The sequence below is a fragment of the Pseudophryne corroboree genome, chromosome 4 (assembly GCF_028390025.1).
Source record: "Pseudophryne corroboree isolate aPseCor3 chromosome 4, aPseCor3.hap2, whole genome shotgun sequence".
In the NCBI taxonomy this organism is placed as follows: domain Eukaryota; kingdom Metazoa; phylum Chordata; class Amphibia; order Anura; family Myobatrachidae; genus Pseudophryne; species Pseudophryne corroboree.
The window spans coordinates 435,332,903-435,346,337 of NC_086447.1; the positions used below are offsets into that span (position 1 = coordinate 435,332,903).

At 46.7% G+C, this 13,435-nt stretch overlaps 1 protein-coding gene across 1 annotated transcript in view; it reads right to left on the reverse strand.

Annotated features, from left to right (window-relative positions):
• The window catches only part of UBE3D (ubiquitin protein ligase E3D), a 493,536-nt gene that overhangs the window by 322,101 nt on the left and 158,000 nt on the right, over positions 1–13,435 (reverse strand). The window contains exon 4 of the mRNA XM_063916895.1: positions 11,750–11,975. Coding sequence (XP_063772965.1) covers positions 11,750–11,975 — 226 coding nt within the window. The remainder of the gene's footprint in view (positions 1–11,749; positions 11,976–13,435) is intronic.

Sequence of the window (13,435 nt, forward strand, 5' to 3'; positions counted from 1 at the left end):
TGCTTGAACTTCCGTAGTACCCTGGACAGGAGTGACACTGGAGGGAACACGTATGGCAGCCGAAAGTTCTATGGAATTGCCTGTGCGTCCACAAACGCAGCTTGAGGATCCCTGGATCTTGATCCGAAGACCGGAACTTTGTGATTGTGTTGAGACGCCATCAGGTCTACATCTGGTAGGCCCCAATGGCCACTAGGAGTTAAAAATAAGAATTTACTTACCGATAATTCTATTTCTCGGAGTCCGTGTGGATGCTGGGGTTCCTGAAAGGACCATGGGGGAGTAGCGGCTCCGCAGGAGACAGGGCACAAAAGTAAAGCTTTCCGATCAGGTGGTGTGCACTGGCTCCTCCCCCTATGACCCTCCTCCAAGCCAGTTAGGTACTGTGCCCGGACGAGCGTACACAATAAGGGAGGAATTTTGAATCCCGGGTAAGACTCATACCAGCCACACCAATCACACCGTACAACTTGTGATCTAAACCCAGTTAACAGTATGATAACAGCGGAGCCTCTGAAAAGATGGCTCACAACAATAATAACCCGATTTTTGTAACTATGTACAAGTATTGCAGATAATCCGCACTTGGGATGGGCGCCCAGCATCCACTACGGACTCCGAGAAATAGAATTATCGGTAAGTAAATTCTTATTTTCTCTATCGTCCTAGTGGATGCTGGGGTTCCTGAAAGGACCATGGGGATTATACCAAAGCTCCCAAACGGGCGGGAGAGTGCGGATGACTCTGCAGCACCGAATGAGAGAACTCCAGGTCCTCCTTAGCCAGGGTATCAAATTTGTAGGATTTTACAAACGTGTTCGCCCCTGACTAAATAACCGCTCGGCAAAATTGTAAAGCCGAGACCCCTCGGGCAGCCGCCCAAGATGAGCCCACCTTCCTTGTGGAATGGGCATTTACATATTTTGGCTGTGGCAGGCCTGCCACAGAATGTGCAAGCTGAATTGTAGTACACATCCAACTAGCAATAGTCTGCTTAAAAGCAAGAGCACCCAGTTTGTTGGGTGCATACAGGATAACAGCAAGTCAGTTTTCCTGACTCCAGCCGTCCTGGAACCTATATTTTCAGGGCCCTGACAACATCTAGCAACTTGGAGTCCTCCAAGTCCCTAGTAGGTGCAAGGCACCACAATAAGCTGGTTCAGGTGAAACACTGACACCACCTTAGGGAGAGAACTGGGGACGAGTCCGCAGCTCTGCCCTGTCCGAATGGACAAACAAATATGGGCTTTTTTGAGAAAAAACCCACCAATTTGACACTCGCCTGGTCCAGGCCAGGGCCAAGAACATGGTCACTTTTCATGTGAGATGCTTCAAATCCACAGATTTGACTGGTTTTAAACCAATGTGATTTGAAGAATCCCAGAACTACGTTGAGATCCCACAGTGCCACTGGAGGCACAAAAGAGGGTTGTATATGCAATACTCCCTTGACAAAGTTCTGGACTTCAGGAACTGAAGCCAATTCTTTCTGTAAGAAAATTGACAGGGCCGAAATTTGAACCTTAATGGACCCCAATTTGAGGCCCATAGACACTCCTGTTTGCAGGAAATGCAGGAATCGACCGAGTTGAAATTTCTTTGTGGGGCCTTCCTGGCCTCACACCACGCAACATATTTTCGCCACATGTGGTGATAATGTTGTGCGGTCACCTCCTTTCTGGCTTTGACCAGGGTAGGAATGACCTCTTCCGGAATGCCTTTTTCCCTCAGGATCCGGCGTTCCATCGCCATGCCAACAAACGCAGCTGCGGTAAGTCTTGGAACAGACATGGTACTTGCTGAAGCAAGTCCCTTCTTAGCGGCAGAGGCCATAAGACCTCTGTAAACATCTCTTGAAGTTCCGGGTACCAAGTCCTTCTTGGCCAATCCGGAGCCATGAGTATAGTTCTTACTCCTCTACGTCTTATAATTCTCAGCACCTTAGGTATGAGAAGCAGAGGAGGGAACACATACACCGACTGGTACACCCACGGTGTTACCAGAACGTCCACAGCTATTGCCTGAGGGTCTCTTGACCTGGCGCAATACCTGTCCCGTTTTTTGTTCAGACGGGACGCCATCATGTCCACCTTTGGTATTTCCCAACGGTTTACAATCATGTGGAAAAAACTTCCCGATGAAGTTTCCACTCTCCCGGGTGGAGGTCGTGCCTGCTGAGGGAGTCTGCTTCCCAGTTTCCATTCCCGGGATGAAACACTGCTGACAGTGCTATCACATGATTTTCCGCCCAGCGAAAAAGTCCTTGCAGTTTTTGCCATTGCCCTCCTGCTTCTTGTGTCGCCCTGTCTGTTTACGTGGGCGACTGCCGTGATGTTTTTCCCACTGGATCAATACCGGCTGACCTTGAAGCAGAGGTCTTGCTAAGCTTAGAGCATTATAAATTTACCCTTAGCTCCAGTATATTTATGTGGAGAAAAGTCTCCAGACTTGATCACACTCCCTGGAAATTTTTTCCTTGTGTGACTGCTCCCCAGCCTCTCGGGCTGGGCTCCGTGGTCACCAGCATCCAATCCTGAATGCCGAATCTGCGGCCCTCTAGAAGATGAGCACTCTATAACCACCACAGGAGAGACACCCTTGTCCTTGGATATAGGGTTATCCGCTGATGCATCTGAAGATGCGATCCGGACCATTTGTCCAGCAGATCCCACTGAAAAGTTCTTGCGTGAAATCTGCCGAATGGAATTGCTTCGTAGGAAGCCACCATTTTCTACCAGGACCCTTGTGCAATGATGCACTGTTTTTAGGAGGTTCCTGACTAGCTCGGATAACTCCCTGGCTTTCTCTTTCGGGAGAAACACCTTTTTCTGGACTGTGTCCAGAATCATCCCTAGGCACAGCAGACGTGTCGTCGGGATCAGCTGCGATTTTGGAATATTTAGAATCCACCCGTGCTGTTGTAGCAGTATCCGAGATAGTGCTACTCCTACCTCCAACTGTTCCCTGGACTATGCCCTTATCAGGAGATCGTCCAAGTAAGGGATAATTAAGACGCCTTTTCTTCGAAGAAGAATCATCATTTCGGCCATTACCTTAGTAAAGACCCGGGGTGCCGTGGACAATCCAAACGGCAGCGTCTGAAACTGATAGTGACAGTTCTGCACCACGAACCTGAGGTACCCTTAGTGAGAAGGGCAAATTTGGGACATAGAGGTAAGCATCCCTGATGTCCCGGGACACTATATAGTCCCCTTCTTCCTGTTCGTTATCACTGCTCTGAGTGACTCCATCTTGATTTGAACCTTTGTAAGTGTTCAAAAAATTTTTAGATTTAGAATAAGTCTCACCTAGCCTTCTGGCTTCAGTACCACAATATAGTGTGGAATAATACCCCTTTTCTTGTAGTAGGAGGGGTAATTTAATTATCACCTGCTGGGAATACAGCTTGTGAATTTTTTTCCATACTGCCTCCTTGTCGGAGGGAGACCTTGGTAAAGCAGACTTCAGGAGCCTGCGAAGGGGAAACGTCTCGACATTCCAATCTGTACCCCTGGGATACTACTTGTAGGATCCAGGGGTCCTGTACGGTCTCAGCGCCATGCTGAGAACTTGTCAGAAGCGGTGGAACGCTTCTGTTCCTGGGAATGGGCTGCCTGCTGCAGTCTTCTTCCCTTTCCTCTATCCCTGGGCAGATATGATCTTATAGGGACGAAAGGACTGAGGCTGAAAAGACGGTGTCTTTTTCTGCAGAGATGTGACTTAGGGTAAAAACGGTGGATTATCCAGCAGTTGCCGTGGCCACCAGGTCCGATGGACCGACCCCAAATAACTCCTCTTCCTTTATACGGCAATACACCTTTGTGCCGTTTGGAATCTGCATCACCTGACCACTGTCGTGTCCATAACATCTTCTGGCAGTTATGGACATCGCATTTACTCTTGATGCCAGAGTGCAAATATCCCTCTGTGCATCTCGCATATATAGAAATGCATCCTTTAAATGCTCTATAGTCAATAAAATACTGTCCCTGTCAAGGGTATCAATATTTTTAGTCAGGGAATCCGACCAAGCCACCCCAGCTCTGCACATCCAGGCTGAGGCGATCGCTGGTCGCAGTATAACACCAGTATGTGTGTATATACTTTTTATGATATTTTCCAGCCTCCTGTCAGCTGGTCCTTGAGGACGGCCCTATCTATAGACGGTACCGCCACTTGTTTTGATAAGCGTGTGAGCGCCTTATCCACCCTAAGGGGTGTTTCCCAACGCGCCCTAACTTCTGGCGGGAAAGGGTATACCGCCCATAATTTTCTATCGGGGGGAACCCACGCATCATCACACACTTTATTTAATTTATCTGATTCAGGAAAAACTATGGTAGTTTTTTCACATCCCACATAATACCCTCTTTTGTGGTACTTGTAGTATCAGAAATATGTAACACCTCCTTCATTGCCTTTAACGTGTGGCCCTAATAAGGAATACGTTTGTTTATTCACCGTCGACACTGGATTCAGTGTCCCTGTCTGTGTCTGTGTCGACCGACTAAAGTAAACGGGCGTTTTAAAACCCCTGACGGTGTTTTTGAGACGTCTGGACCGGTACTAATTGTTTGTCGGCCGTCTCATGTCGTCAACCGACCTTGCAGCGTGTTGACATTATCACGTAATTCCCTAAATAAGCCATCCATTCCGGTGTCGACTCCCTAGAGAGTGACATCACCATTACAGGCAATTGCTCCGCCTCCTCACCAACATCGTCCTCCTACATGTCGACACACACGTACCGACACACAGCACACACACAGGGAATGCTCTGATAGAGGACAGGACCCACTAGCCCTTTGGAGAGACAGAGGGAGAGTTTGCCAGCACACACCAAAAACGCTATAATTATATAGGGACAACCTTATATAAGTGTTTTCCCTTATAGCATCTTTTTTATATATTTCTAACGCCAAATTAGTGCCCCCCCTCTCTGTTTTAACCCTGTTTCTGTAGTGCAGTGCAGGGGAGAGCCTGGGAGCCTTCCCTCCAGCCTTTCTGTGAGGGAAAATGGCGCTGTGTGCTGAGGAGATAGGCCCCGCCCCTTTTTCGGCGGCCTCGTCTCCCGCTCTTAACGGATTCTGGCAGGGGTTAAATATCTCCATATAGCCTCCGGAGGCTATATGTGAGGTATTTTTAGCCAAAATAGGTTTTCATTTGCCTCCCAGGGCGCCCCCCTCCCAGCGCCCTGCACCCTCAGTGACTGCCGTGTGAAGTGTGCTGAGAGGAAAATGGCGCACAGCTGCAGTGCTGTGCGCTACCTTTAGAAGACTGAGGAGTCTTCTGCCGCCGATTCTGGACCTCTTCTTATTTCAGCATCTGCAAGGGGGCCGGCGGCAAGGCTCCGGTGACCATCCAGGCTGTACCTGTGATCGTCCCTCTGGAGCTGATGTCCAGTAGCCAAGAAGCCAATCCATCCTGCACGCAGGTGAGTTCACTTCTTCTCCCCTAAGTCCCTCGTTGCAGTGATCCTGTTGCCAGCAGGACTCACTGTAAAATAAAAAACCTAAGCTAAACTTTTCTAAGCAGCTCTTTAGGAGAGCCACCTAGATTGCACCCTTCTCGGCCGGGCACAAAAATCTAACTGGCTTGGAGGAGGGTCATAGGGGGAGGAGCCAGTGCACACCACCTGATCGGAAAGCTTTACTTTTGTGCCCTGTCTCCTGCGGAGCCGCTACTCCCCCATGGTCCTTTCAGGAACCCCAGCATCCACTAGGACGATAGAGAAAGACTTCTGGATGAAGACTCCACTCTCCGGCATACACGTCTTGATGACTGAAGAAATCCGCTTCCCAGTTGAGGACTCCCGGAATGAACACTGCCGATATTGTTGGCAGATGCCGTTCCGCCCACCGAAGGATTTTTGGCACTTCCATCATTGCCATGCGGCTTCGAGTGCCGCCTTGATGATTTATGTACGACACCGTGGTGGTGTTGTCTGACCGTACTTGAACCGGCCTGTTCTGTATCAGAGGCAGGGCGAGAGACAAAGCATTGAACACTGCCCGCAATTGCAGAATGTTTATCGGGAGGAGAGATTCCTCCATGGTCCACCGACCCTGGAAAGAGTGTTGCTCCAACACTGCGTCCCAATCCCTCAGACTAGCGTCTGTAGTCAGAAGGACCCAGTTGGGGATCCAGAAGGGACGGCCCCTGCTCAACTGCTGGTCCTGTAGCCACCAGGTAAGCGACAGACGAACCTTCGGAGATCATGTGAGACTTGATCCGATGAGGTAGGCCGTCCCACTTGGAAAGGATTAACCTCTGCAGAGGGCGGAAAATTAAATTGAGCGTACTCTACCATGTTGAAAGCCGACACCATGAGGCTTAGTACTTGCATCGCCGAGTGTATCGACACTCTTGGGCGAGATAGGAAGTATCTGATCCTGTCATGAAGTTTCAGGACCTTCTCTGGAGATAGAAACAGCCATTGACTGTGTGTCCAGAAGTGCCCCCAGGTGCACCATGTTCCGAGCAGGGACCAGCGAGGACTTCTTCCACTTGATGAGCCACCAGTGGGCTTGTAGGAATTCTATCGTCAGGTGTAGATGACTGATGAGGATATCGTGGGAGTTTGCCAGAATCAGCAAGTCATCCAGATACGGCAGGATCCTGACTCCAAGGCAACGGAGATGGGCCGTCATCACGGCCATAACCTTGGTGAAGATCTGAGGGGCCGTGGCCAGTCCAAATGGCAGAGCCTGGAATTGAAAGTGAAGGTTGCCAATAGCAAACAGCAGATGTTGCTGATGTAATATGGCAATAGGTATATGCAGGTAAGCATCTTGTATGTCCAGTGATACAATGTAATCTCCGTGTTCCATGGCCAGTACAATTGAGCGCAGTGTTTCCATACGGAACTTGGACACTCTCACAAACTTGTTCAGTGATTTGAGGTTAAGTACAGGCCGCAAAGACCCACTGGGTTTCGGGACTAGAAACAGGGTTGAGTAGTATCCTCTGCCCCTCTGGGACATAGGTACCGGCACTACCACTCCTGTATCCAGGAGGGAACGCACAACCAGACGTAGAGCTTGCGCCTTCAACGGATCTGAAGGGTCAACCGTTGTGCAGAACTGGTGAGGGGGATGTCTCTTGAAAGAGACTGCATACCCGTGAGAGACAACTTCTCGCACCCATGCGTCTGAAGTGGTCTTTAACCAGACCTGAGTGAATCACAGAAGTCGGCCTCCCACCCTGGGATCCCCCAGGGGGAGGCCAAACCCCATCATGCAGCAGGCTTGTCTTGTTTAGAAGCAGGCTGACGGGCGGCCCAGGATTATTGGTGGTTTTGGGAGCACAAGATTGTCTTGGTAATGCCTGACCTTTTGCTTTCCCTTGAGGTCGAAAGGAGTGAAAAGTGGTACCTTTTGCCTTCTGTGCAGAAGGATCAGTATTCGGGAGAAATGCAGTCTTAGCAGCCGCTAAGTCAGTCACAATCTTATTGAGATCGACCCCAAATAGGATGTTTCCCTTAAAAGGGAGTATCTCCAAGGTCTTTTTGGAGTCCAGGTTCACCTTCCATGACCTCAACCACAGAGCCAGAATGGACGTAGTTGATGCCTTGGCCGCTAGCACACCAGCCTCAGAGGACACTTCCTGAATTTAATAGACGGCAGTGATGTGAGACAGGTACTGTCTGGCAATGTCAGATATATCCTGAGGCAGCTCCACCTCTAATGCCTGAACCCATGCTTCAATTCCTTTTGCAGCCCAGGAGGCTGCTATAGTGGGTCTATGTACAGCACCTGTAAAGGAGTAAATAGACTTCAGGCAACCATCCACACGCTTATCTGTTGGTTCCTTCAGTGAGGTTACAGTAGTGACAGGCAGAGTAGATGACACCACGAGACGGGTGACATGGGAATCCACCGGTGGTGAATTTTCCCACTTGTTACACAACTCAGAAGGGAGAGGATAACAAGCTACCATCTTTCTAAATAGGGAGAATTTCTTTCCTGGTGAAGACCAGGGTTCCTGACGCATGTCTACTAAATGGTCAGAATGTGGTAATAATATTGTAGTTACTTTCTTTTTTTTTTTTTTTTTTTATAATCCGTTTTTATTAAGGATTTTCAAATTTGAACAAAGAAAAAAATACAAGTACAAATGACACCGATAAAAACAAATAGACGAGGTAGGGTGACATATGACCATAAATCACATAGTACAAATGACTATAGAAATAATAACCAGGTCAGTAGTACAAGGTGAGATATTCAATGTCAAAATAAACCATATGGATGAATAGAATATGTCACCTAAAAAAAAAAAAAAAAAACAAGAGACAACCCAATTGTGTGTTGCAACATGACCCCACCTGGCCTGCGAATAAACTGCACTGCACTACAGTAGTAACGGTGTCTAGAAATTAAGAAATCAAACAAAAAATAAAACACAAGAGCCATTCTGTATCAAGGAAAGAAGCGAGAAGAAGGAAGAAAGAGAATGGGGGGAAGAGAGTAGGGTGGGACCACTTATTATAAGACAGTAACAAAGAGAGGAAGGGGGATTAACTACCATCCAAGGGAGTAGCTAAGTAAGCTGGAGAGGATTTGTATTCTAGCCACGGGGACCAGGTAGAGTCAAATTCACAAGACTTTCCTATCGATGAGAGAAACAAGTCTTCCATTCGCATAAAGTAGTCTAGTTTTGTGAACCAGGCGCGGCGTGTAGGAGGGAGGTGGGATCTCCATAAGGCCGGGATTACAGCTAGGTGTCGCAGTAAGGAGTTTAGTTACTTTCTGATGTTTAAACTTATCAGGTTTCGTAGACACAGTAGAACGCTGTAGAATTTGCTTAATAGCAACCACTAGGTCAGGGACATCAACCTGAGTTGTAGATTCCTCGTCAGAAGCAGCTGTATCAGTGTCTGATGGGTCAGTATACTCCCCATCCTCATCAGAAGAATCTTCCAAGAGATTAGTGGATTGTGACGAGGAAGTATCCCGCTTAGATGACCCCTTGACACCAGAGTGACGTGGGGTAAGTTTACGTCTAACCAAAGATTGATTCAATTGCTGCAACTAGAAAGACAAATTATCCGCCCAAGGCGGATTTACCATAGGTACAATATGTGGCTGCAATGGCACAGGAGGTCTCATAAGGAGCATAAGGCGTGTCACAAGCGTATTGAGCATAGATGAGAACGCCGCCCAAGGTGGCTCCTGACTGGTTACAGGAGCTGCGGACTGACTGGGAGATGTATGGCACATATTACATAGACCATCATGCAAAGCTTCCCCCTCAGGCAAATCCCTGGTGCATGCGCTGCATGATACAGGAGCGTCCGTGGATTTCCCGCCCTTTGTGTTAGACATTTTAGTGAATATAACCGCAGAGCGTATGAGTATGATACAGCCAGACAGAGTACACTACCTGCGAATAAATCCCCTAGTATGTGACAGTGTACACAGTACACAACACCAGCGTCTTAATCCGTTACTATGTGACTGAGTACACAGTACACAACACCAGCAAATAAATCTGGTAGTATGTGACTGAGTACACAATAGAATACACTTGACAGAAAATATTGTGCAGCACCATATACGAGACCCTGATGCACCTAGTCCCTTAGGGTACAGAATACAGTGATATAGCTGGGATACACTGAAAGCGAAATCCACACAGCAGATACAGGCACACACAGTCACAGTGACAATGCAGATACTAAAATAATTAAGACAATAAAACTGCACTGGACTAGTATATGTATATATATATATATATATATATATATATATATATATATAACAATGCGCGGTCTGAGACCGGATGCATATATCAGAATACTCATACAATATATTCTGGCACAAGTACACTTGTTCTTAACTAACACTGTCTTATTATTGACATGTAGAATACTTAAGTGTCTGTAAAATCACGGCGCTGATGTACAGAGGAGACCTTGCCCTGCAGTCCCAGAGACCTAGAAGATGGCGCCCAGCGTCTCAGGGAGTGAGGAAGCGCGTGAGGCAGCTCCAGGGTGGGAACACCAGCAGTAGATGGCGCCCGGGGCTGTGGGAGGGGCTACAGGTCAAGCGCATTCTCCCCTATGCTGATCCTCACCATTTGGTACTATGGAGTCTTAATAAAGTGGATATTAATATATCCGACCTGTACTCCTATGCCCTGGTGGATATAGTGGGGTCCCTGCTCTGTTACAGTGTCTACGCCAGCGTCGCAGTCCGTCTCCTTAGACTGCGACCAGAATGCAATATAATGGCGGGTCCCGCTTGGGGGACCCTCTTTCCTGCTCCCTTCTATAGCAGCCACGCGAACCATGAGAGCGCCTGCGACCGTGTGCCTAGAGCCGGAGCATCTCCGCCGCAAGTACCCGGGAACAGAGCCAGTGGGAGAAAGCAACGCCGATTGGGAGGTGACGGAGACGCAGCACAGAATGTCACCCTGACATGTAAGTGCTGCGTCCCTTGAAGTCTTCTAAAAGCTTTTTCACCTATTAAGTGACCTGCTTGTGCAGGCACCAACTCGAAACTGAGGTCGCAGTGCCTGGAGGCGGAGTTATAGAGGAGGCCCCAGTGCATCCTGGGACAGTCTAAAGCTTTAGTATGTTGGTGCCTGGATCAAGATCCATCTCTACACCCCAATGTTTTCCCTGTGGAAACCAATGTACCCAGCTGCAGAAAATATGTTTTGGTGTGCAATGGCTTACAGGGCTTTTTGGGACTTTTAGTTCCATAATGGGACATTAAACTATTACTCTGGTACCCACCATAAAAACAGGGGCCAGTAGGAGCCTTGCTTAAGTACAGGGCTAGCTTCCCCTTGTGGATTTTGCTGGCCTGATTCCTCTAGGGAATTCTGTTCCATGCCTGCTATGCTAGGGTTGGTTTGACATTATGAAAGGGGCCACAAAAGTTACAGATCAGTCTAGCCTGACGAAGCCTTGTGCTGGATGACTATTTTCAGGGGAACACCATGCTTGTGCCCATGTGCTTCAGTGGAAGCCAGCCTAGATTACATCATTAAATCTGGCTATGGAGTATTTATATTTAGAGTGAAAACATTTTGTAATGTGTGGTTACAGTCCCATTAGTACTGATGCTAGATGTAAAACAGTAGAGCTCATTCAGACATATATATGATTGTATCACACAGTGAAATTGCAACTCATAGATAGTTCACTGCATTGAACTGTGACATATCGGGGGCAATTTAATGCATGTGGTCTTTTAGAAGAATTCTGGATACACAGTATCCAGTACTTAGATCTTATAATTGGCTGAATTAAAATTCCTTTATTAAAATTGATCTAGACTGTTTGTCTTCAGGATATAAATATCATAGTTCAGGGATACATTACATTACCCTTCAAAGTACTTTTGAGATCATGCACTTAGCCCACCATCTATATCATGTATCATTCACCAAACCCATGACAAGACCACTAGGGAACCTGCCAATGAAAGCAGCCTCTGCCTTAACCCCTTCCTGTGTAAGAGTAGAACAGAAGGTACGCAGCAGGGCCACCACCGCTCTCCAACCATGACAGTAAGACAGGATCTACTGAAATGCTATATTGACAAGGAGAATTAATTAACATCAATTCACATACTGTACAAACTTATTTCACATGGTATTCGATGACAGATCATGAAAACACTAAGAGAAAGATTAAGAGCCCCCCTCTGCTTGAAATAATCCTCATTTGAGATAATAAAGTTATACTGGGCAATATAAATGTTCCAATTAGTTGATGTCATTAGCTGTAATAACTTACTGAGACATTAGCATCAACTGGATGAGGAACATCTGACATCTCATTAGTCTCTCCAGGGGGGTCTGAAATATTTGCTTTATTCACCAAAAGGAACGTGTCTCCCAGAAAGCAGTCGTTAACCTTGGGAAGGCAACTTCGACTGGCAAAGGGATCAGGGTGGCAGCACCATTCTTCAACCAGAGAGCTCCAGTTCTCACTAGGCAAAGGGAGGACTCGGAGAAACTTTCTGAAAAATACAATGACCAAATCAGGAAGATGTATGTATGTATGTATGTATGTATGTATGTATGTATGTATGTATGAGAAATAAGTTTAAATCAACCTTATAGTACAGCACTTAACAAAAAATGCGGTAAATGCAGTGCAAGAATGTTTTTTCATATATTTATGTATGCTGATTATTTTTTTATTAAAAAAGCCACTTTACTTTTCTGAAATATATAGTAAAACATACAAAAATAAACTCCTTACAAAAGAGACATTAAGCGCACATCAACTTATACTGTGGTTGAACAAGAGTAAACATCCATGTAGATTGCACAGCTAAGGTACTGTATATCATGTATGTGCACTCTCCATAAACACATCGGGAGGTGAATCATTTTACATGACTGCTTATTTAGGAATTTAATACCTACTAAGTAGCAGTTTACATAAATGTACTCTAATCATTCTGTTTTCATCATTGTACAAAGCTGGATATCATTTAACCCTTTCATAACAACACCACAATAAAAAGCATGTTAAAGATTAACGGTTCTAAACTACAAAGGAGTAGGGATGATGGAGGGATTGCGTTTCCGGATATTATTGCTTTCACCGGTTATGTTTTTGTTATATTACTGGATGGCTTCTAGATCAGAAAATTTACAACAATTTAAATCTGGAATTAGATTTTTAGGACTTTTGTCCGTATTCTCCTGCTGCTCTACTGCATCTCCCTAGATCTGCTGTTAAAATAGGTATACAAAATACAGGGATGTAGTTATGTGGCCAGCAGTCAGGAGACCGCCGGTCACAACACTTCCACCTACATCCCACTTCCTCGGCATGCCGACCAACAGGGACTATCCCCACTCATGGGTGTCCACGACACCCATACAGTGTGAATAGAACCTGTGGCTGCAAGGGTATTTTTGCGCTCACCCCCAGCCCCCCCCCCCTCCCCTTCCACCGCCGGCATTCTGCGTCGGGATGCTGACTGCCTGAATCCCTGCTGCTTGTAACGCATACAATACCCAAAATACAGTAACTTAATTAAAATAAGATTTTAAACCTACCGGTAAATCTTTTTCTCCTAGTCCGTAGAGGATGGTGGGGACTCCGTAAGGACCATGGGGTATAGACGGGCTCCGCAGGAGACATGGGCACCTAAAAGAACTTTCTAGTATGGTGTGCACTGGCTCCTCCCTCTATGCCCCTCCTCCAGACCTCAGTTAGAGAACTGTGCCCAGAGGAGATGGACAACACGAGGAAAGGATTTTGTTAATCTAAGGGCAAGATTCATACCAGCCCACACCAATCATACCATATAACCTGGAATACACATAACCAGTTAACAGTATGAACAACAACAGTACCGGTCCAAGACCGAGTCTAACTGTAACATAACCCTTATGTAAGCAATAACTATATACAAGTCTTGCAGATTTTCCGCACTGGGACGGGCGCCCAGCATCCTCTACG